Source organism: the organism of the source record quoted next, unplaced genomic scaffold (assembly GCF_019419815.1).
Source record: "Pyrus x bretschneideri cultivar Hongxiangsu unplaced genomic scaffold, Pyrus_bretschneideri_v1 Contig33, whole genome shotgun sequence".
NCBI classification, from domain to species: Eukaryota; Viridiplantae; Streptophyta; class Magnoliopsida; order Rosales; family Rosaceae; genus Pyrus; species Pyrus x bretschneideri.
Window position 1 is genome coordinate 5,047,731 of NW_025999646.1, and position 25,526 is coordinate 5,073,256.

At 34.8% G+C, this 25,526-nt stretch overlaps 2 protein-coding genes, 1 long non-coding RNA gene and 2 pseudogenes across 41 annotated transcripts; 1 reads left to right on the top strand and 4 right to left on the bottom strand.

The window, feature by feature from the left end:
• Nucleotides 1–1,258: 1,258 nt before the first annotated feature.
• On the bottom strand, nucleotides 1,259–3,751 carry LOC103963775 (annotated as a pseudogene).
• A 243-nt stretch (nucleotides 3,752–3,994) lies between these two features.
• On the top strand, nucleotides 3,995–6,871 carry LOC103963736. Its single transcript, XR_007260859.1, has 3 exons — nucleotides 3,995–4,657; nucleotides 6,195–6,475; nucleotides 6,564–6,871. It is a non-coding gene; the product is annotated as an uncharacterized LOC103963736 (long non-coding RNA).
• Nucleotides 6,872–9,908: 3,037 nt separating this feature from the next.
• On the bottom strand, nucleotides 9,909–11,489 carry LOC103963738 (heavy metal-associated isoprenylated plant protein 6-like). The gene is made up of 3 exons (XM_018651501.2): nucleotides 11,338–11,489; nucleotides 10,837–10,918; nucleotides 9,909–10,699 (listed from the first exon to the last, which is right to left on the bottom strand). Exons 1-3 carry the CDS (start codon nucleotides 11,353–11,355, stop codon nucleotides 10,185–10,187), a joined length of 615 nt encoding a protein of 204 aa, XP_018507017.2. The 5' UTR covers nucleotides 11,356–11,489; the 3' UTR covers nucleotides 9,909–10,184.
• A 1,613-nt stretch (nucleotides 11,490–13,102) lies between these two features.
• LOC103963737 lies at nucleotides 13,103–22,091 on the bottom strand. Of its 39 annotated transcripts, none has more exons than XR_007260676.1 (15): nucleotides 21,952–22,091; nucleotides 21,702–21,761; nucleotides 21,425–21,486; nucleotides 21,007–21,089; nucleotides 20,202–20,640; nucleotides 19,418–19,601; nucleotides 19,231–19,306; nucleotides 19,068–19,144; nucleotides 18,392–18,480; nucleotides 17,818–17,863; nucleotides 16,426–16,480; nucleotides 15,582–15,864; nucleotides 14,051–14,147; nucleotides 13,537–13,939; nucleotides 13,103–13,402 (listed from the first exon to the last, which is right to left on the bottom strand). XR_007260676.1 is itself a non-coding variant. In XM_048590980.1 (5 exons), exons 1-4 carry the CDS (start codon nucleotides 15,725–15,727, stop codon nucleotides 13,928–13,930), a joined length of 279 nt encoding a protein of 92 aa, XP_048446937.1. In that variant the 5' UTR covers nucleotides 15,728–15,794; the 3' UTR covers nucleotides 13,103–13,402; nucleotides 13,537–13,927. The 39 variants fall into 39 exon arrangements, 3 of the variants coding, with proteins under 3 accessions (XP_048446937.1, XP_048446936.1, XP_048446935.1); XR_007260674.1 differs by having other exon boundaries at nucleotides 21,947–22,080; XR_007260692.1 differs by lacking the exons at nucleotides 21,425–21,486; nucleotides 21,952–22,091 and having other exon boundaries at nucleotides 20,202–20,252; nucleotides 20,386–20,465; nucleotides 20,539–20,640; nucleotides 21,702–21,845.
• A 1,249-nt stretch (nucleotides 22,092–23,340) lies between these two features.
• On the bottom strand, nucleotides 23,341–24,290 carry LOC125480476 (annotated as a pseudogene).
• Between the last annotated feature and the right edge of the window lie 1,236 nt (nucleotides 24,291–25,526).

A 25,526-nucleotide genomic window follows, 5' to 3' on the forward strand; every position in this document is an offset into this window, starting at 1 on the left:
TCCAAGATTGAGGGTTTTCGTTGGTTTTGAAGAAATCAGGGAAATCAGAGACGTTGTTTTGGTTTTCTGCAAAATGGAGGATGTAGCTGTTAGGGTTTTCTAGTAAAAGACGAATAGGGAGGTTTTGGGTTCAAGCAAGTCGCCGTCACCACTGCCCACTCCCTTTCCACTCTCGAGACCTCGTATCCGCCGTCTGCCGGTGCTTTCGGCCGAGATCTGACCGCCTGCATTACGTCGACCCTCAATTTCCACACCAAGGGTTGTTCTGTTGTTTTGATTTGCAGAGAAGAGAAGGAAGAGAGGGAATTTTGGGGGAAGGGAAGGGGATGGGTTTTTGGGGAAGGAGAAAAAGCTTGATGGTTGGGGTGGGTTTCAGGGAAGAGGAAGGGTGTCGGTGGGTGAGGGGTGGTGGGGATGGAAAGGTAGTGGGGTGGAGGGGGTTCAGGGTTTATTTTTTTTATTTTATATAATTTTTTTAATTAATTATTTTAATATTTGTAATGACACATGACGTCTGGTCATTTTCCACATAGGCCCCACGCCATCAGTTAACGACAGACTTAACAGTTTGACTAACGAATGTATGAGATTGTTCAAAATTAACATTTTAGGTATGACTCTGAGATGAAAAAAATTGATGTACTCAATGTTGAAAACCACGAAACATGAGGGTAGTAAACTGATATTTACCATTATATTAGTATTTGATGTAGAAATACATTTTTTTTTATGTATTAACGATTTATTTCTTCTACGTATCAATGTACAAAGAGTCGGAGGTTTGATGATTCTAGAACCCCACTTTTAAAGCTTGCCTAGAGCCTTCAAATTCTTAGGGCCGGCCCTGGTGATGGTGCCAATTGGCCTTTCCAATAGCTTGAATGGAAACAGAAGTTACAACAATACACTTGTTTTGTACCTCCTGTCATTCTCATGTTGGACCGACTCCCAAATGGTTTTGATCATAAGGAATTTTGCAAAACTTTCGTAGCATACGAAAGGAAACTGGACTTTTTCACTTCTTCGATTTCTTAAAACTCATTCAGCTATGATCTAACCGATGATGTTATTCAAATCACATCATCGACCTTGTTCCCATCTGATGTCCTATCCTACATGTATTGATTATAAATTTAAAAAGAGAGAGGGCGGTCCTAGAGAGAGAGAGGGGGACAACAGGAACAATGGGGAAGGGTCCCTTCTCTTTCAAGCGCATTACTACTGAGTACGATGCAATATTTCTAAGAACTTCACTAACTTCGTAAGACGAATGAAGGAAGATTTCATAGTTGAATTCTAATGGTACAAAGCTGTTCTCTACGCCCAGAGAGAATTCCAAAAACATATAAATAGAGAACTGAGAAGCAGCAAATACCAGTTTCACATTACATTTTCAGTGTGATGAGCTTTGTCGGTAAACCAAACAGCCCAACATCTAAGCAGTAACTAACTCAGATGAACTTCTAGACTCTAACCATGACTTGACTGCAACTTTTGTTGTCAAAAACCAGCCAGCCTTGTCTGAGGCCTCATGGAATGGAGCATTCAATTCCTTCACATGCGACTCAAATACACTTGCCAGCCCTTTCTCTGAATACTTATGTTTCCCATGTCCAGTATTAATTCCAAGCAACGGCAGAAGCTCCTCACCGGATTCCAATACCCGAGATAGGTCATTGATCCAAACATGTAACGCAGTCAGAGCTGCCCCAAGAAAGAGGCCCTTGAGATACAAAGACCACTAGGTCTGAGAACTTGACTGTAAGCCTATATATATCTGAAGTGTGATCCCCAAGTCTAGTAGCTCACAGGCTCTCTCCAAGAGATTGAGGTTCACACAAAGATCAATCAGGCAATTGCAGCAAGCCTTCTTTACATCCGAACCAATCGAGTTAAAAAGTTGTGATGCTTCGTTCTTGAACTTTTCACTACTTTCTTTCTTCTCCACTAAAAGTCTTACCACATACCCTAGTTTTTCATCAGCCCTCTCAATGCAATTCACAAGCTTGCAAAGTTCTTCCTTTGGTGTTTGAGTCATCACATTCAGGAGACAACCACAGAAACATTCATCTGGTGTTATACCTAATTCTAGGAGTTGATTGAATATTTTGACAACGTCATCAGTGCGTTTTGCCTTACCGTAGCATTGGATGAGTGATGTCAAAATAAAGATATTTGGCTCGAAACCAGCTTCCAACATTTCATTCAATGTTGCTTCTGCCTCTATGACTTTCCAGGCTACAGGAATATATGGTAATCATGGACGAAAAGGTCCAACTGTCAGGCTTCAGTGTTTCAGAACTCTTCATTTCTTCAAAAATCTCAACGGCTTCATCGGTGTAACCAACATCAGCACACATAGCTAAAAGGGTGTTATAGAGAATTACTTTTGACTCCAATCCCTTTTCCTTCATCTCTTTATAAACATTAAGAGCATCATCACAGTAACGAGCTCTACCATAGGCCCTTAAAAGAGTTGCATAGGTTACCCAATTTGGTGAAAGCTCCTTGCTTATCATCTCTCGGTAAATTTTCTTGGCCTGCCAAGGCCTCCTAGCTCTTCCCATAGCATCCAACAAAGTGTTATAAATCACCAAGTTTGGCTTAGCCCCTATAGCTTTCAGTTCCTCATAAACATTCAAGCACCCATCAAAATTCCCCGATTGCCCGTGAATTTGGATCAACGTAGAAAACGTCACTGGATCAATGCGCCACTTCTCAGTCCTGGCCCGGTCATACAAACTGAAAGCCATTTCAACCTCCGCACGTCCATAGGCGTCAATCATAGCCGAATAGGTAACATCATCCGGATTACACCCAAAACCGGGCATCTTCTCAAACCACTCCACAGCCTTATCAAGCAAAGAACACATCCCAGAGCAACTAATCATAGTCGAAAAGGTAACATTATCGGGGTTAACACCTCTCTGGAGTATTTCGTCGAACAGCTTCTCTGCTCTCTCCATATCCTTACCCTTCCTACACACTTTCAAAGTCACATTATACGAAATCACCTCCCGCTTCAGTTTCAACCTCTGCTGAAAGTAGTTAAGCGCAAGCAAAGCATTTTCCGGATTGTTCATGCCATTCAGAACCACCACAGCGTTTTGTTCCAAAATATTATCCCCTAGACCTTTTAAAGCTTCGAAAACATCACTTTCAATCGGAGTGCAAGAGTTCAAATACTCGGCTACTTTCACCAAAGAAGCTTACCTGGAATAGTAGGACTTGTGCCGCAGCTGTGAAAAAAGTTAACCAATGAAATTATGGAGAAACATGCACGAACCTTTGAAGTAAAAAATCAGCTATATCTGGAAAGCCTTTTTACTGAATTCTTTGACAATCTAACACAACTCAAATACTAAGCTGAAAAGAAAGAAAAAACATTCACCATGTGGACTAAGTTTTAAACACAAACCAAATACAAAGTTACATTTATGCTATTGCAACATGCTATTACGACGGAATTCTCATGTAAAACCATACGACACAGAAAATAGAATGAATGTACAGAAGTGAAACACTAATATAAACTAATAATGTCTAAATTACTTTTATAAACTCTCTATAATAGAGATATCCAGTCCAGTTTGTTAGATATTTTGGTCCCACGGTATTGCACTATCTTTCATATGACTAACAAAAAATAAGCAAAATTGAAGAGGTATGATAAGCAGAAAACAGAAGGCTGGATGGGAATAGGTACTCCTTTTACTGTTTGTTTTGTTGAAGGATTAATTACATTTACCATTTCACACATCACTCAATTTATCCATATAAAATCACTTCTTGGTATAGAAGCACCACATTGTAACTTATCCAACTCATGAAAACAACTGCGATTGCGTTTGGGACTGCTTAAATTTTTTTAAAAGCTGGGATGAAAAAAAGTTGTTGTCTGAATTGTGTTTGATAACTCAGAAAAAAAAAAAGCACTTGTTTTTAAAGTTGCTACCAGAAACAGCTGAAAAGTGGAAGCAGACTATTTGCTGCTTTCAAAAAACAGCTTTATATTATGAAAACACGGGTGAACAGTATCATTTAATGAAAATTTTCAAATGGTCATCCTACCCTCTCATGTCTCACTTCTCACTTCTCTTCCTTACTCTGGCATCTCACTTCACTCCCTCCCGTCCACTCATTCACTCCCAACTTGTCGCCCCAAAACTCAATCTCCAACCTGAAACTTCCTTCCTCCCAGTGATCTCTGTCGTTCTCCAGCTCGATCTCTCTTGTTATCTTTTCTGGGTTCTGTTGTTTTTTTATGAATTTCAGGTTTCTTTGCTTTTTTTATGGAAAATGTGTTAACTTTTCTGGGTTTTTTTTTTTTTTGGGTTAATAGCTTTTTCTGGGTTTAAAAAGCTTGTTTTAGACATTTAATTTATGGGTTTTGTTGCTTTGTTTGTTAAGCATGAAGCTTTATTCCCAGAGTCTTTCTTTTAAGTTTTTCCTGTTTCAATTTTTTCTGTAGATCTATTTGAATCTGGGGTTCATATATCTATGGGTTTCATTAATATATTGGTTCTGTAATTTACTATAATTTAAGGACACTTCTGATTGCATTTTCTTGATTGTTTGGGAATTGGTTTTAGATTCCGGAGCCACTTACAGGGAAAGTTTGGAAACTAGAAGATTTTGAATCACATCCTGCTTACTGGTGAGTTCTTGCTTTGTGTTTTTCTTCAATGATGTTTGGATGGTTATATTTTGCTGATTTTAATCTGTCATATTATATATGTCATGTATTGGATATTGGCAATTAGTTAGAGTGGATTTTTAGATTAATTAACATGAATGATGGGTTCTTAAATAACAAATCTTGAACGAATATTCAACTACAAGAGGAGTGCCTTCGTGAACATGTATGCATGTGGTGCATGATTGTCATCAGGTTGTGCTGTAAGGTGGTGTGTTAAGGGTTGCATTCTTATAATGGATTAATAAACTAACCTCTAATTAAAAAAAAAAGAAGATGAAGAAATGTTTAGGTCACATGATTGAAACTTGATACAGAGATGCTTCAACTTTTCTAATTCTAGACTTCTAATGTGAAGGCCTTCACTAGTACAATACCCAGTTAGAATAGGACGACTTTAATCTGTAAGCACAATACTCAGTTAGAATAAACATCATCTTACCATGCAAAATAAAAGCAAAAGAGTTACCATTGTAAAATCCACCAGCTGAATGTGCAGCAGAGGGATCTTCATAGACTAAACATGCGTCGCCTTTGTTTTTTCCAAACTCGTTTGTGTATATTTTGATATTATATGGCCATTGATCGTTATAGCCACGTTTCTCCTTGATTCTTCCCACCTTAACAATAACTTAGCATTAAGTAACCAAATAAATGTATACCAATTTGTGGAGCTGACAAAGCAATTTAACTTGTTCCTACAATTGCTAGAGAAATGAAAACTAAAATGTATTTTAACTGAGTCCAGTATTTTAAAATGTATCATATTTTAATATGTTTCTCCCCATATATAACTTTGTATGTTTCTGCCCAGATATAGCTTTCATAATTTGTTAATGCGAACTGACCCAAATACACATATCCTACTCTTACTCATCCCACTTCCTTCACCACGGGGCTAACCCCAGTGGCTTGTCATGAGTTCCAATTTTTGTTTTACTCTTCGTCGTTGTTTTACAAGTACAGAACAAGGCTGCTACAACTATATGTTATGTTTTTGTCTTTTACGTTCACTTGTACAACGTTTGCACTTGATATACATCGTCTTCTTATAGTAATAGAAAGGTGAGGCACAAATAGGTGTCTAAGAGAATGAAGATATGAACCCAATATTTAATCTTTTGTTTTATCAAGCAACACGATCTTAATGCTTAGAATAAAATAGAAGCGTCGTCATTCTGTATTTGCTACAACTGGTAAATGATGTGCATGGTATTACCATTGGTATGGGCTGTGGCACTCAAAGTATTGCCATTTGTAAATGATATGCATGGTATTGCCATTGCTACAGCTGGTAAATGATATGCATGGTATTGCCATTTGTAGCTAAAAATTCGTGGATTTTTAGATTAATTGACATGAATGATGCATCCAATACAACCGAGCTTTTAGTTGAATATTTGTTCAAGTGTCTTTCCTTGTCCAGTTGTTTTAGCTGTTTGATCATCTATGATTATGTTCATAAGCTGTGAAGCTGATTGCAATTGGCTTTTTGTAGATTTGGTGAACAACTTGGGTACAATTGCAAGGTCAGGAACCAAAGAGTTCATAGAAGCATTGCAAGCCGGAGATGATGTGAGCATGATTGGGCAGTTTGGTGTTGGTTTCTACTCTGCCTATCTTGCTGCCAAGAAGGTTATTGTGACCACCAAGCACAACGACGATGAGCAATACATCTGGGAGTCACAGGCTGATGGTTCCTTCACTGTCACAAGGGATGTCAGCGACGAACAGCTTGGCAGTGACACCAAGATTACCCTCTTCCCCAAGGAGGATCAGGTAAAGAACCAAGCTAATTGATTAAGTATTTCCTTTATATGATTAAAGAGAAAAATTGGGTACTAATTTTTTGTTGGGTTGTGATCAGTTGGAGTATTAGGAAGAGAGGAGGATCAAGGACCTTGTGAAGAAGCACTTTGAGTTCATCAACTATCTAATCTATCTCTGGACTGAGAAGATTACTGAGAAAGAAATCAGCGACGATGAAGAAGAGGAAACGAAGAAGGAAGAGGAAGGAGATGTTGAGGAGGTTGATAAGGACAAGGATAAGAAATCAAAGAAGAAAAATATCAAGTTGAAGGATCACATGAGATAGAGGCATTAAGAAATAGAATAGCGGCAAGTTTGATGAATGCATCTAATTAGACTACCTTCAAGTACATTAACAATATTGTACTAATGAATTCTAGCTATTCAGTCTAAAATATTTCAATTGAAGTAGTTTGTCAGTACTAATTAATATTTAAGATAAAGTTTATAAATATTTTTCTTTTAAAAATAAAGTATATTTAGTAATTCACCTTATTTGTTAAGAAAATTAAATTAATAGCACATCTAGTATTATACCATTTTTGATCATTTTACACAATCACGGATGTTTTACATAAAAGTTTACCAAACACTATCATACTGCTTTTTTTTTTCAAAAAGCACTTTTACAAAAATGTTTACCAAACACTCTGCTGCTTATTCTCACAGCACAATAGAAGCAACTTTTTTTCAAAGCCCAGCAATACCAAACCAGCCCTACGTTAGGTTAAAGAAATTCCCTCAACAACGGAAAGATTTAGAGAGCGAGAAAAGAGAGAAGCGGTGAGTATGAGGAGAGGATTTGGTTTTGGTGGGTTTAGTGGAGGATGAGAGGAGAGGATAAGGTCGTGATTCAACTTGCAAACACATAGGGAAAAGATTGAGCGAGTTTAAAAATATACAATTTCGATTTTCCCTTGAAAATTTGAACGATCTGGATTTCTAAATGATGATTGTATGCATATATGAGCCATAAGGGAACCAAATTAAAAAAATTATTTGGAGATGAAAAGCTTAATGTAAACCCTAATAAAAATAATGGGGAAGTTACTATACCAAATGGAGTGAAAAACAACAGAAACATCGGGAAGCCACTCGATGCACAAAGATAACACGGTGATCAAAGACACATGGACACAAGGGGCATAACAGTCTTTTTACTGTAGAGAAGCCGGTAGAAAATGCTAAGAAGATTTAGGGCATTTTCGTCTGCGCACTGTCTGTAAACAGTGCACGTTGGTTTGGGTTTTAACATAAGAATAAATACTTGTTAAAAAAATTCTCAAAATTGACAAAAAAACTGTAAATATTAGCTCACAAATTTTGAGAAAAAAATTAAAGTAATTATTGAGCTTAAGAATATGTTGTAGAGACAGAAAAATGTTACTAGCCGTTAGAGCATCTCCAAAGGAGATGCCAAATTGTCCACATAAGCTATAATAGTAAAAAAAAAAAAAAAAAAAGACAGTCACTAATTGTTTCCAACCGAAATGCCAAATTTTATGTGGCATGACATGGAATGGCAGCAAAGGGGCTTGCTGTCAAATTTGATAGCAGTTTCAATTTTTTTTACTAATTATTAAATGTCTTTTATTAATATTTTAATGTCATTTTAGTATTTGATATTTCAATGCAATGTTTCAATACCAATGCAATCTGTAAATAATATTATAGCCGTTAGTGCAGATTACCAATCCAATGTTTAATTTCTTTACTGTTAGTTCATTGAATTTAAAGTATAAGACAGAAATTAAGAAAAAAAAATAATGTAATAAAATAATAGTTTAATTTGACATATCGGGTGGAGAGTAAAACATGAAAATATGTCAAAATGCCTGTCACATCCCAGACCAGCTTCGCTGTAGCACAATATTATCCACTTTGGGCCCTGGCCATGCCCTTACGATTTTGTTTTTGGGAATTCACACGAGAACTTCCCAGTGGGTCACCCATCTGGGATTGTTGTGGCTCTGGCGTATCACGATATTGTCTGCTTTGGCCACGCCCTCACTGTTTTGTTTCTAGGAACTCACGCGAGAACTTCCCAGTGGGTCACCCATTCGGGGAATGCTCTCACCCGAACTCACTTAACTTCGGAGTCCTGATGGAATCCGAAGCCAGTAAGTCCCCAAAAGGCCTCAGTGCTATAGGAGGTGGGCATGTACATATAAGGCACATCACCACCTCTCTGTTGGTCGATGTGGGATGTTAGAATGCCACATAAGTTGTCAAATTTAAATTTTAAATTCAAAATTTGACATCTCTTTTGGAGATGATCTAAGGAAATTATGGGTTTTGTAGCAACGGTATCAGCCGGAATACAAACATGGTGTTGGATAGGACACGTAGGGTTTTGGCTTTTGCTTATTTTTGTACAAACATATCAATCAATTCTCGAACAAACAAAGGGAACATGGAATGAAAAGCAGGTCTAGGAGTAGTTCTTCTTTCTGGGAACACATTATTACACACGTATCTAGGTTGTTGTTGTTGCTGCTCTCTCTCTCTTGTCGACATTTGGAGGGGGCGAGGGATCAAGGATTTGTTTAGTTTAGAGTAATGTAAGGAAATTAAATTTGTAAATAAAATTTGCAAATTAAATGATGTGTCATTAACACTTAAGTAATAATCCAATCATCAACTTTCATATCGTTTAGTTTACAAAATTTTATTTACAAATTTAGTCTCCATAACTACTCTCTAGTTTATGGTAGAATCTAACGATGTGGGGACTGAAAATAATGATATAGTTGAGCATTGTTAGACGAGGAATGGTAGCTAAATTTCATTCTTTAGTTTACTTATATGAGCCCTGGGAGGGCAAGGCTTTGCTTCTGGGTTGGAAATTTACATGGATTGGAACACACTATCCCGACCAACTAGTGTAACTCATATAAGTTTCGGAAAGCCAAGAGATTGCTTCTGGGTGGGTTTTTGTTTTTGGTAATGCAAGAAGAAAAAAAATAGTTTAGATTAGAACATGTTGTGGTAGGAGAGAAAAAAGGTTAGCTTTTGGAAATAAAGGTAAATATAGAAAAATAATAATGAGTTTTTTAAAAGAAATAAAAATTTTGTTTGTGTTAATAGAATTCATGTTACACTTAATAAATGAGACTGGAAATGTATTAACCAGAGTAGCTAGATTCTTCTATTCACACCTCCTCAATTCCACTCTTGACTAATCGCTTATTAGTAGTTGATGAAAATCAGCTTGTGAAATGGGAAATAACTAAAAAGAACGCACGTGCACTGTGCAGGACAAACAACAAGGGAATGTGGAATGGAAACTTTTGAAAATTGTAGCAGGCACCAACTTCATCTTCATCTTCATCTTCATGATGGGATGTATCTCTTTCTCTCTATAGTCTATATTACTGATTTAATGAACAGATTAACGCGATTGTGACTTAACAACCACCAACTTTATTATTCACTTAACAATATATATGATCATTAACGAAACATTTCTGATACTGTTCATTTTTAACGAAAAATCATATTTTTATCTTTTTTCTAATACTATTTACTACACATTTATTTTTCATTTTTCATTAAAATTAAAGTTTTTTTTAGATTTTTCGTTAGTTTTCTTACCATATTAATAGCAGCCAACAAACACTACCAAAATATTATCCCGAGATTGAAGAAGGTGTCACTGTCCAACAAGATGATCGATGATTTACATGACTGTGCAAGCTGAGGGATTTTCTTCATTGAAATACTCAGGGCGGGTAACACAATACCCCATGCTGCCACCGCCGTAACTGTCATACACAGGCCTTCCATAATAACCATCATACTGGATATACGGGGCTGGCCCCCCGCCATAACCATTGTAGCACGGCCCACCCGCATGCCCCTGGTAACAATCCATACAACACGGTCGGACATGCAGTGAGTGCCCTGGCACAACATGATCTTTAGACTTGCTGTCATCTTTTTTATTGACTTCATCTTTTTTCTTGCCGTCATCTTTAGGGTTGCCGTCATCTTTTTTCTTGCCGTCATCTTTTTTCTTCCCGTCATCATTTTTCTTCCCGTCATCTGTTTTCTTCTCGAGCTCTTTGATCTCGATGCTTTTGATGGCACTCCCACCTTTGCAGCAAATCTTGTCCCTTATCTTTTCTGGACTGCAGCATACCACTTTGATCACCACTTGGTTTTGCTTCTCGTCGTATATCTCGTCTCGTATTTCTCTTGTTCACAAACACACATTAATTTACTCAGTTTACATTTAATCTAAATTAATCTTATTTTCTCAAAAAGTAAGAACTATAACTTTAGCTTTTTATCAAATAATTATAGACAAATCAAGGAGAAGAGAGACTCACGAGGGAATTTACAAAGAACTTTTTTGACCTTCTTGTAGCATTTGTGACACTGAAGATCCACCTTCAGCACCATAATCGTAACCTGAATTACCCATTTTTAATATTAAAAAAAATATGTACATTAACCAAAATTGACAAGAATGAATCTTCAGAAAATATATAAATAATACAGAAGATCGTTGTGCAAAAGTGTCGACAAAAAGAAGTGGAACAGTGCTGCTGGACAATCAGGGTTCTGACTGACTGACAGGGAAGAATCATGGTGAATCAGTAACAGAGAGAGAGAGAGAGAGAGAGAGAGAGAGAGAGGCAAAAAACAACAAAATAGCACAAAGGAGGGGACTTGGATTCTTATTAGGATATAAATAAAAGAATAGGAACCACAAAACACAAGAACTTAAAGCCTTTTAGTTTTAGCCATACAAATCATCATTTGGGTTATCTGCTTATCCTTGGAAAAAGAAAATGAAGAGAACACAAACTATACCAAATATTACGTACCTTTTCCTTTTCCCCCATTGCAGTGAGTAGTGGATGCTCACAGGCTCAGATCTGGACGACAACTTCTCAACTAAAATGATTGAATGGGACGACTGCTCTCACGAAACCTACTTTTATAATTATATATACATATTTATACAAAAATATATAAAAATAGGAATACAGTTCGGTGGAACAAAGCAGAGAGAGAGAGAGAGAGAGAGAGAGAGAGAGAGAGAGAGAGAGAGCAATATTTGATTAAAGTGGCTTATTCAAAAAAATTATGACAAATTGCTTGTCAAGAAAGAGTGAAAAAGAGAGAGAGAGAGAGAGAGAGCACAATTGTTCGTACATAGTGCCAATGGGCTGCGACCACGTTGATATTGGAAGGTTGATTTCATGCTACGGTGGACAAAAGTTTAATTGTAGCGGTAATACGAGTGGTACATCACGTGTAAATGGTGAGAAGTTTTATTTTTTTAAGTTATTAATTTTTTTTAACACAAGTAGCTCATCATTTTTATAATAACAACTGATATACCACTCTGTATTCTGAACACACTGAAAGATCTCGCTCTAATGATTGAGGGTTGTCGTTATACGACTTTCTTATGATAGCTAAAAGTTTCAATTTCTTGCACATGCGTGTGCTAGAGAGATTTTTCAGTGTGACCGTCATACGGGGTGGTACATCACGTGTCGCAATATAAATGGTAAGATATGTGTTAAAAAGTTAATAATTTAAAAAATAAAATTTCCCACCACTTACATAAAAACATATGGTGTACTATTTGTATTTTCGTGATAACTAAAATTTTCTCCATGTGCTGGCTTTGATTTACCCACCTCACCTTCCATACTTTCCAACTTCGTGCTAATATTATTTTAAGTAAATGATTAATTATGAGTCCATAATCAAAATAAAATTGCCTCCTAAGTTAATTATAATTATTAAAGTTCACATAGAATTTGGTGGAGAGGAGAGCTGCCAATATTATTTCAAGATGGTCAAATTAATGGAGGAAAAAACTATATTGTAAGGTCGATAGTTTGGTCAAGTTCAATTATGGATCCTGCACCCCCACATGGCACATGGAAATTCTTCCAGTTGTCCCTAAATCTTAAGTAACAGGTGCCAACCAACTTTGACTAGCTACTTGAAGTTTGGTTTGTTAATCCAAACCGGTGAAGAAACGTCTAGTAATTAGGATAACGACTTCGATGCAATTGATATGTCATCATTTTAGAACCATACGTACATACATGACGCGTCATATATACGTGGAATTTGGCGTAGAAAAAAAGAATGTGATAAACCCTAGTATCTGCAATGTACTGGAGAGAGAATGGACGATCAAATTTCAAAAAGCGTGGGCTCCAGATGACAAAGGTGTGGCTACTGCCTCAGAAAACCGTTCCAAGTGTCCCAATTTCATACAGGTGGGTTGGCTCTCACGATCAATCCGATTTGATCTTTTCTTCTTGTTTAGGGGTTTAGTAGTCCATTTTTTAAGTGCATCACAGCTCATTCATTTGTACGTAAGACTTGATATGTTTCGTGTTGATACAACCGACATGGAAATGAGGATGAGATTAGTGGATATTTGGTGCAACGATATTTAAATTAATTAGTTGTTTACTTAATTATCTTTTTGGTGCAATGAGGTTCCGGGACTAGAAAGTAGTGCACTACACACCCTAACAATGGTCAAAAGTAGTGTGCTGGTGTATCATGTTGCCCAGCTAGCTAACAATGGTCAAAAGTAATCAATAAATCTTACAGAAGTGTAATAATTCAGTCATGAGCTTCGAATCATTGACATTTCAATTGTAAGGATTCATAATTTAAATTTTAAGATAGTATTAATGGTTTACAAAATTACAAAGGTACAAAGCCATTAACAATTCTGTAACTCAAACTCTTCATACCTAGACTCTGCTCACTACAATCTCTATTTTAATCTTCGCGGCAAAGTTCTCTTCATATCTCATTACTTCACTCTTCTTTCTTCTTCCTTACCAAAATGATTTTCTTCATGTACTATCTGATCTATTCAGCTATTCTCCTCAGACAACAAATTGATATCTGGGAAGAAAGAAGAAAACATGCATCAATAAAATTTCGAATTTTTAACCACCTCTAATTCATAATTAATCTAAGTAAATACACAGCAACCACAACAATAAGAACTTTCAAATAGAAAAGTATCTATTAACTACCATGCAGAGGATCTTCCTAGATCCACCTTCCCACAGCCCTATGTCCCCCATATTGGTACCAACTGAAGCATATACAGAGAACAATCAACAGTCAATCATAAGCAGCAAGCATCTAGGGAAAAACTGTAGAGCCGAAGGTATACAAATAAATATAAGGAGCTACTTAAAAAATACAACCCAAGAAGCAGAGTCTGCTGTGAAGGATGAAAATCCATGCTCATGGGAATTGAGCCCTGATTCAAAGTCCGTGTGACATTCTTACGCAAGTCATCAGGTGCATTCAAAGCTTGCCCTGGACATGTTACTGGCCACATGTTAACAGGGAGATTAATCCAAATCCCTGATTTCCTGGTATTCCTGTACAAACTGATTATGGCCTGATTTTTTTAAATCATTCCATAAGCTGCAACCACAACACAACCACAGCTATAAGAACTTTCATGAGCTGAATCTAAGCTTGCAAAAAGCATTCCATGAGCTGCAAAACACAAATGCAACTGACTACTATGCATACCTTTGAATTTTTCAGATGTTTCTTCAGATACAGTTCATTGGAATCCAGTGTAGGTGGTGATGCTAAAAGCATACATGTTCTTTGCTTCTTCCAATTTCTACATAAACACAAATTAACAGATTAATCTCCCAATTACAATACGTAGCATGAAATAACAAAAACAGCCAATATAATCTGGTGCGTTAAATGCTTTGCCCTCCCTCATTTTATACATCGTGGGAAAATATCAAACCCAAACAGAAGTCCTCTGAAACTCTGATTTCAATATAATCAAACACAAACAAAATACCAACTCAACTCTGATTATAAAAAAACTAAGCGAAAATTAGGTTCACATCCTTTTTTTTTTTTCACTCCATTGATTAAAATCCTATTCATTTTGAATTTTTGATCAAGGTCCTTGGGTATTAATAACATCATTAATTATTTGAATAATAAAATATTTATTTTTTTAAATATATTCCTTTAGTGTTAAAAATGTTACAATTAGTATATTTATATTTATGGCTAAATTTTTTATCATATATTTTCATTTTTAGTTTGTACCTATTTTTAATTTGCAAATATTTTTTAATTTGTACCAATTTTCTTTTCATTTTTAATTTGTACCCATATATTAGTTTCTTTTTGTGCCTATATTTTTAAAGTTTTATTTGTGTTTGTACCCATGTGTATACCGTCACGTGACATTGTATATTTAATCAATGATAGAAAAATTAAATATGGTATATTTATGTTTTTATGCCTAAAATTTGTATCATATATTTATATTTTTAGTTTGTACCCACTTTTAATTTGCAACATTTTTTTTTTAATTTGTAGTATTTTCTTTTTAGTTTTATTTTGTACCCATGTATTAATTTCTTTTAGCGCCTATATTTTTAAAAATTCATTTGTACTCATAATTTTTAATCTTTTATTTGTACCCTAATTTATTTATAATGTACCCATTCTTCTTTATTAATGTACCACTTTGTTATATGTGAAATGTACCAATTGTTTTGTAACATGTACCAATTTTTTAACATTATGGATACATTCTTTTGCCATTTATTATTTCTTATTTTTACATAGTTTTTATCCATTTATTCAATCAAAATGTTTGAATTTTTTTATTGTAACCATTTCTAATAGTATTATAACGAGGGATTTTAAATTTATAGGATTATAAATCTCATAAAATATCAAACAATTAATGTCAAAACTATAAAAATATAAATATTAATAGTAATATAATGAGGTGTACAAAGTCAAGAGACCTTGATCAAACTTTGAATACTATTAAGGTTTTAATTAAAGAATGTTAAGGATTAGGGACCCCCGAATTTTAAATTACTTACCTTGAGAACAGAGGGTTTTGCAACCTACAAACAAACATCCAAATTTTGAAAAACCTACGAACCCAAAATCACAAAAACACCAAAACTAAAACACGGAATCACATTTTCTCAGCTACCGAGCAAAAAATTACGAATCCAAAACTAAAATATAAAAAAAATCCCAAAAACTTAGTGCTGCATGAAGTCCGTACCTTGGATTTTGAGGAAAGGAATATGGGTTTCGACGGATCGGCAACGTTTGAGAGCGAGAGAGACTGAACACTTGAGAGTGAGAGAGGCGAGTTTGAGAACGGCGGAAGCGGAAATTTGAGAAAGAGGGAACGGATGGAAAAGCCATGAAGATGCACTGGAAGTGGAAGGTCCAGCGATATGATGAACGGATTGCAGAGCACAGTTTTTCCTTTTTGGATTTCGTTTCTGAGGAAGGAGTCGGGAGACTTCTATTGGCAATCCAGGGTCAAAACCGTCATTTTACTGTGTAATTGACAAAAAAAGTAAGACTTAAAGAACAACTGAAGGGCAAAATTGGAACAACACTGGCGAAGGAACAGTGAAAAGGACACAAAGGGAATTAAATAGAAAGTTAGGCATTTCGTATATATATCTAATGCTCGCGCGTTGCTGCGGGATTACAAATTGCAGGAATAATTATGTTTGATCGACTACCAAAGTTTAATCTAACATAATCAGCTGATTTTTTATTTTCAGCTATATGAACACATGTTGGAAAGAAAAAATAATAATAATTAGAGTATGTATAAACATAATTACTTGGTGAATTACTAAATCATGAGAAAATGAAGGGTTTGCAATTAGATGCAACCAAACCCATTAGGCCAAAATGCTAAAACAATACTAAAAAAATACGAACCAGAGTTTTTAAATTTGATAAAATAAAAAAAACAATTAACATCAGAAACAATGAACACATTCGAGTATATTTTGTAAATATGATGTTCTCCTGAAGTCTTAACTAAGACAACATTTTCAACTGCAAACAAACTCAATCAATGAATACCAAAGGATAGAAAAAACCTTGCAATCCTTGTCTGCAACTTTGGAGGTGATGTAGTTGTGTCAGCTGCAAAAACTGGAATGCATCAAACAAAATAAATAGCAAACTTAGTTATAAGCCTTGAGCTTTATCCAAGCTAAACAACAGTCAAAATTTAGGCACTCTAAAAAATGACAGAAAAATTAATGAGAGTAACATAATTTACACCAATAAACTACCATTGAATTTTAAGTTTGGAATGACTTTTCCCCATATTCTCCAAATCATTAAAACAATCTTATTTACATCATGTGAAAATCTATTTACAACCCTAAAAAGTGTTTTAACTACAGCATAACAAAAGCGTTTTGCAAGAATCTTAGTAGGAATTAACTAATTGAACTAATAAATGTATCTCTAAGTTTCCAAAAGTGTTTAAATTGAAACTAACATATCGATGTGCACTATAAAATTGATTAATTTAACCAGAACAATCTCAGCAAAGCAAACATTTTTATATCCTCCAGAAATTTATCTGTTCTGTTACCTACCAAAGCTAATTTGTTCCAAAAGATTGAAAGCAAATGGTTTTCAACTTTGAAATCCCACAACATAAGTAGATTAAAGAAAGAGTTTCTCCAAAATCACAATAACAAAATTTGAACAGAATCTATTTATAAATCCAAATTACACTTTTAAAAACTTCGGCCGTTGCTGTTGTTTGTTTCATTTTGGTTTGGTTCGGTTTCGGTTCGGTTTCGATCCACATCGAATATTTCATTCATTTAATTGGAGGTTCGTACATAATTAGGTCAATTAATTTCATCTTATGAAGTCACTTTTGGGATTATGAATGTGAAGGTATTTTGATTAAATTTTAATTGCACTCTTGCAGTGGTTGCAAAGAGAAACAAAAGAGCTCTCTATCAAACTCTTGACAAACTGATCATATTTCTAAGACCCTGTCAAGAATCACTTAGTTGAGAACTCCATTGCTCAAATAAGAATATAAATTACGTACTTATCGGTTTCAAACAATTATAGTCATATAAATTCTTTTTCTTGCTCAATGTAGTTTTTTTTTTTTTTTTTTTTTAACTTCAAAAAACTTGAAAATGAAGGGCAATCATATTGCCTGTAAAGCAACTATCTGAATGTTCATATGATTTTCTATCTTTATGCAATAGGATGTCCACGTATTATCATGAGTGTCTTGGGTGAACCACCATTCTAGACCAACCAAAGCATCAATTTATTATATTAACGTTTCATAACCATCAATTATCATGATATTATCAAATTGACTTAACCTCCATTTGGATAATATTATCATGATTCAGCAACATCCCTAAACTTTCAAAAACCCAAATAGAAACAAAAGCATTGGTGTAAAATAACTATCTAACTGAAGAAATCAAAACAAAAGTATATACCTCAAAATGTCAAGCAGCCAAATTCTTCCTCCAACGACCCAAAATTCTGAAAATTCCATGAAAAAGGTAAACCCATTAGCAATTCATAGATTTTATAATAGCTAAAAAATGGGACAATGGTAAAGACGTGGTGAGAACCATCCCTCTTTTTGCTTATGTATTTGAAAAGATATTTTATAAGCAGTTTATAGAGTCATTTTGATCATGTTGCATGTAAATTCCTTTCCACAGAGTTTAAAAAATATGGCAGTTTATGGTATCAGTTGAATAACATGGTTGAAAAATTTAAAACGGATACATTCAATTTTTATATCAAACTATAACATATAGCTAAAGATGTCGGGTCTATATACCCATATCAATCATGTGCTAATTAAAAGTTTATCGATGTAAATAGATGATTTCAATCATGTGATAACATAGTTTGCTTCAACCTAAATGCATGTGCGTGCAGATGTTTGTTAATGCATCTCTAAGTAGATGGTTAATCAATTCAAAAGACTATTCTGTCAATTTGCTACTGAACTTTATGATCACTGTCACTGAAATTATTTTAATTAGCCAATTTACTCACTCTCCGTTAAATTTCTATACACTCCATCCATGTCAGTGTTAAAATTTTGCAGTAGCTCCAATTACTTGTGCAAAATGCCCAAAAATTTTCTGCATACAAAAGATTCAAGTGTTAGACAATTGGTATGAGATAACCACGATGAAGTGTAAAGAAGAAAGTCAATTGGCAGATCCATAAAATAGCATGGTCAAAATCAGCAAGATTGTTAAAGTTATTGGCTGAGTTGAGTGTAATTGTACATGTAAAGTGAATGATTTCATGTGCAACTGTTTTTCAGAGAGGTTTAAGTAATCAGGCTTTAGAAAAATATTATTCCAAAAATTTCAACAAACATAATCAATTTGGTGATTAGCAATAGCCTGCATTGATAGAAACAGAAACTTGAATTCCAATGTCATGATGATTCAGTTCCCATATGCAATTGTGATTCTTATATCATCTATACTGCAAAATTTGATCAAAATAAGATGATTATTAATCCAGCCAGTTTCTTCACTCCTATACCGGAAGATCAAAATACCCACATCAGCACTACATAAGTCCTCTAATTCATATGGAAAACTTGTATTTAACCAACGTACTCTTTTCAAATGGAATTTGGTGTATAAAAAAAATGAGAAAATCAAAAAACTTTGCAGCAGAAATATAAAAAATAAAAAATAAAAAAAAAACTTACCATGTATTAAGACTTTAATTCCAATTGCCAATTCAAAATCCCTAGCTTTTGATCCATCATGGTCATACTCATAAAACCTTGACCATGAAACCAAAATCATTACTTTGACAAATAAATATAACCAGCAACAAAAACAACTAAATTTTCAAATGCCAAAACTTACCAGCTGAGTTACTGAACACCACCATATCGGGTCTACCTCATCTCTCTTCCTCTTATGCTCCAACGCAGTTGAAATCCTGACCATTTCCACCCATCAAAACATAGAAATAATTAGATTTCATTTTTGGGTTTACGGAATCAATCAAACTAAAAAGGATACAACAAAGCAAAGATTCTTTGGTTCTCACACATTGTCCCTGTCGAATCTTCCCACGAAAAGCCGGCTTTTGTGGCATGGTGCTCTTTTCTTCCACACTATTGGAATATCATCTCATACTTGGCTTGCAAATTATTCTTCTCCATCTCCTTTGCATGCATCTTTTCCTCCAGTTTAGTATAGAACTGCCCAAAGTAATTGTAAACGTTACTTTGCTAACAAAGTTAGCACACAGCAAAGGAAAAAATCAGAAAGATGCAAATGCGGAAACAACCACCCAAAAATTCAATATCCAATTTCCCTTCTGATGCTATTTTTAAGAAAACTATCATCTCCCTCAACAGATTTATTCATGAGATAATTTAAAAAGTAAAATAACTTTCACCATTAACTGTGAATATCCTCATAGGGTAACGATTCTCAAAATTAATCCCTACCTACCTCCCATCCAGGATTAAACTTAGTTTTCCAAAAACAAATTATACTGATTGATTAGTATTTAGGAGCAATATGGGCATATGCAATAAAACACTCATAATTTGTGAGTTTTATGTAAATGATCCATTAATTTTCTATCTTAACAGTTAAAACATAAGAAAAGCTAAAATATATTTACTCAGATTGATCAAATTGCTTAGTCTAATTCCCAAACTATGTAATGTAGAACATGATCATCTTTATACAATTATCATGGAACAAACCACAACCAAATTGGTGGATTTTAATTTAAAAACAAAGGTCAAACATATGGTAAAAATTAAACTAGGTATGGACATTGCATTAAAAACAAAAAACAAAAAGAATGGATCACTTACCGTCCAGTTGATATTGGACTCTCTCATTACACTAATAAGGCCTTCTTCGTACTACAGAGATAATAAACAAAGCTTAAGTCAACTAAACTTGAGGCAAAATAAGAAATAAATCATAATTATAAAAATAAAAAATAAAAAAATAGTCGATAAAAATTTGATCAAAGTGAACAGAAGATGATCTTACAATGCCATACCTTATGATCAATGATAATTTGATACAGTGCTGCATGTGGAAATTCCTCAGCCATCTACTGAAGACTGAATCTGTGAAAAAATAAGCTACAAAAGAATAGTAAACCGAGCATAAGTTGAAAAAGAAAACTTGGTTGCAAATTACCAGATAGTTAAAAGTAAACTCATAACCAGGCAGTCTGCAAATGAACTGACTTTTCTCAATTGATTGAAGGCATAGTCTAGTGTCTGATTGATGATAGATAGTCTGCATTGACATCATAATCAGACTACAAATTCAAATTCAAAACACAAAAGGCAAATTAAACACAGAATTCAGAATTCACAACGCAAAATGATGCTTTGCAAAACCGATGTGTTATAACCCCACAATATTGACATATAATCTGTATTTGCGTGTAATCACAACATACCAAAAGGAGTAAATACTAAAGAAAATCTCCACAAACATATCCAAGAAAAGCTGTTTTTTTCTTTCTTTCTCAATTTCCTTCCCCAGTTATTTTTATTATCAATTCAATAGAAAACAAATCTTCTCAAAAGAAAAGAAGGTGGACAGTGCAGTGGATAAGATATCAACTCATCTAAGAAAACTATAATTGAATTCACTTACCGAGTCCATCAACTGATATCGCAAAACTACTTATCCATGAGTTCTAAAGAAATTGACACCCGTAATGATGCCCAGAAGTGTACCTGATGCAGAATAAACCAGGCTTGGAAAATAAGAAACCCAATCAGTTTCTTATGTTTTAAGATGTAAAAGAATTCACATGTTTATAACTATTGTTGTATGAAAAATAAGCATGTTCAAAATATAATTAATGGGATTACAAACTAATGAATGATACTAATATGGCAGACTCAGATATCCAAGCTTGTGATTTTAATGAAAAATTAAGCTGGTTCACTGTCTGTTTAGGGAGCAGTCCAACTCATAGAGTTTGCTAACAAACAGCGACTAACATTTTTCTAAATTATAATGCTTTTGTATTGTATAAAACTACAATTGAAGGGAGCATGACTGAGACCTGAATTGGTTCCTCTGCTTAGCCCAAATTTTTTTCAAGATTTACGGACAAAACCACAAATTCTAGCAAACCAAATAACAAACAGAGACAGAATCAGGAAGCAGCAGAGGCAGGAAACCATACCCAAAATAACTCATAATTTCCAGTGACTAAAATCCAACTGAAACAGAAGATAGCAAACTAAACATATAAAGATGCTTCCAAATTCGTTGATTAAAAATAAAGCTAACATCTCATTACAGCTTTGCAATCCACCACCTCACCAGCTAAATCTTACCCTCAAGTGCCGAGAAATGGTGCAGTGGCCAAGTTGTCCTTGTCTCTGTATAAACGAAACCTGCAAAACAAACGAATCAACCAAAAAAACCAAATCATAAATCTCAAAAAGGCCAATGAACAAAACCCATAACACAATCTAGGTTAAAAAATTCACACAAACAAAGATTTAACTTTTGATATTTTTATATGAAACAAAATCTAACCCGCAGTTTTGAACCAAAGAAAACTGAAAAGTTGAACAACCTTACACTGATTCGGTGCTTTCTGAGCAAACCAAGAGCCGAGAACGACAAAAAGCGGGATTTGAGAGCGACAGAACACAAATTCGCGACCAACGGAAGCAAGGGTTTGAAAGGGAAAGAAAGTGAGGTCTACAAGTGATAGAAATGCGGAGACTAATATGGGAAGCAAAAGTAAAAGTGGGAAGAATATAGGGGAAACGCAACAGCCTACGATGATCAACACGTGGGCTGGGCAAATGAATTGGAGTCACGCGTGGCCTAGAAGGGCAATGCAGTCATTTAACTGTGCAACAAAGAGAAAAAAGCCTGCTGGAAAACCAAACGGAGGGCATTTTTACCACTCCACGGTCCGTAAACAGTACACTGGTGTTTGAGTTTTAGTATAGAAATAATATAATTTGAGATTTTTCGTCTCCAGACGAATACAGTACACACCCACCCACGCCCACCAAGGAAATCCCTTAATCTTAACGCGCACAACACCCTTTGGGAAATTGACATTTTGAGAAAAACATTTTGAAAAGCTTCCCGGCTCAGAAAATGATAAAACCATGCAACCAATAACCATATTTTATTGTCTTAGTGCACTGTATAAGGGATTAAGCAGCGGTGTCTATACGTAACACATGAAAGTTAATATATTCCTGCTCATCTATCTCATTTGTAGAAGAGATGTAAACGTTTATATTCGACTTTTAATAGATTTCTCTTTCCATTGAGTAGAGAAACTTAAAGATGAGGTTCTTTACATTTTGATCCCGTTAAAATTTGAATGGTGTTGTTGTGTCCCATATATTGGTCCCATTGAGCAGAGAAATGTCTGCATGATTCTATCACAAGCAAATAACGTGTCATATATCTCGAAAATTATGATAACGGAAATAAGCCTCAGAAAGTAAGCATTTAAGGTCACTTCAGTCTGTGATGGTCAGGGCCGGCCCTGAGGGTAGCTGGGTAAGGTGATCACCTAATGCCCCCGACTTATAAGGGCACCCAATTTTTTTTATATGTATGTATTAGTATATAAATACTTTTAAAGTAAGATGGATAACACAAAAAACTTGGTGGCGTAGTGGAAAAGAAGGCATTTATTTGGTTACCATCTCTTGTTCGAAACATGATGAAGACTCCCCAAACAAGTATTGTTTTTCCAAATATAATTAGAAAGCCTAATCTAATAACAATTTAGATTATGTAAACTCAATTAGTACATTTGCATCTAAAAATCGAAACATGTATTATCTAATGTTTATATATCTTTCTTGTTTCAGTATTAATTTTTAAAAAGAGAGAGAGAGAGAGGGGGACAATAGGAAAAATGGGGCCGGTCCCTTCTCTTTCAAGCGCATTACTACTGACTACGATTCAAGATTTCTAAGAACTTCACTAACTTCGTAAGACTAATGAAAGAAGATTTCATAGTTGAATTCTAATGGTACAAAGCTGTTCTCTACGCCCAGAGAGAATTCCAAAAACATATAAATAGAGAACTGAGAAGCAGCAAATACCAGTTTCACATTACATTTTCAGTGTGATGAGCTTTGTCAGTAAACTAAACAGCCCAACATCTAAGCAGTAACTAACTCAGATGAACTTCTAGACTCTAACCATGACTTGACTGCAACTTTTGTTGTCAAAAACCAGCCAGCCTTGTCTGAGGCCTCATGGAATGGAGCATTCAATTCCTTCAAATGCGACTCAAATACACTCGCCAGACCTTTCTCTGAATACTTATGTTTCCCATGTCCAGTATTAATTCCAAGCAACGGCAAAAGCTCCTCACCAGATTCCAATACCCGAGATAGGTCATTGATCCAAACATGTAATGCAGTCAGAGCTGCCCCAAGAGAGAGGCCCTTGGGATACAAAGACCACTAGGTCTGAGAACTTGACTGTAAGCCTATATATATCTGAAGTGTGATCCCCAAGTCTAGTAGCTCACAGGCTCTCTCCAAGAGATTGAGGTTCACACAAAGATCAATCAGGCACTTGCAGTAAGCCTTCTTTACATCCGAACCAATCGAGTTAAAAAGTTGTGATGCTTCGTTCTTGAAGTTTTCACTACTTTCCTGCTTCTCCACTAGAAGTCTTACCACATACCCTAGTTTTTCATCAGCCCTCTCAATGCAATTCACGAGCTTGCAAAGTTCTTCCTTTGGTGTTTGAGTCATCACATTCAGGAGACAACCACAGAAACATTCATCTGGTGTTATACCCAATTCTAGGAGTTGATTGAATATCTTGACAACGTCATCAGTGCGTTTTGCCTTACCGTAGCATTGGATGAGTGATGTCAAAATAAAGATGTTTGGCTCCAAACCAGCTTCTAAAATGTGACCACACATTAGACTTCTTAATTGCATTCATCATATGTATATGGGGATGGGAAGGGAAAAAAAACCTTTGCAAATGCTACTGCACCGCCCAGCAATACTGAATATTTCAGATAGCCACATTGTCTGTTTAAAGATACCAACACGAAAAGAATGAAAAATACCTTAACAAATGCAATGCATATTCAGAAATATGTAAAGTTCCCAAAAAAACATTATATTTCAGAAAATTGTGTTCAAATTTCAAAGTTGATAACAAAGGCAGCACTAAAACATAACAATTTAGAACAGAAAAGGAAATGTAACTAAAAAAAGTTAACTGATGAAATTATGGAGAAACATGCACGAACCTTGGAAGTAAAAAAATCAAGCTGTATCTAAAAAGCCTTTTTGCTGAATTCTTTAACAATCTAACACGACTCAAAACACTAAGTTGAAAAGAAAGAGAAAACATTCACCAAGTGGACTAAGTTTTAAACACAAACCAAATACAAAGTTGCATTTACACCATTGCAACATGCTATCATTACGGAATTCTCATGTAAAACCATACAACACAGAAAATAGAGTGAATGTACAAAAGTGAAACACTAATATAAACTAATAATGTCTAAATTACTTTTACAAACTCTCTATAATAGAGATATCCAGTTCAGTTTGTTAGATATTTTGGTCCCAAGGTATTGCACAATCTTTCATATGACTAATGAAAAATGAGCAAAATTGAAAAGGTATGACAAGTAGAAAACAGAAGGCTAGATGGGAATGGGTACTCCTTTTATTGTTTGTTTTGTTGAAGGATTAATTACATTTACCATTTCACACATCACTCAATGTATCCATATAAAATCACTTCTTGATATAGAAGCACTGCATCGTAACTTATCTAACTCATGAAAACAACTACGTTCAGTTAAAGAAATTCCCTAGACTGTATCTTAAGCGACTTCTTAACTTTGTCAGCCATACCAATCTAATAAAAAATCCATATTTCATTCAATCCTTCTTAATTCTAACTCCAAGTATTTCAGCATGCAGATTATAGAAAAATCATAACATAACATATAAATGAATTAAAAAACAACGAAATTCAAACATACAAACTAAGTTTTATGCAATGATATAAAATGTGCTTATTATAGAAAAATCATAACATAACATATAAATGAATTAAAAAACAATGTTTAGAAAACTCATAACATAACATATAAATGAATTAAAAAACAATGAATTTCAAATATACAAACT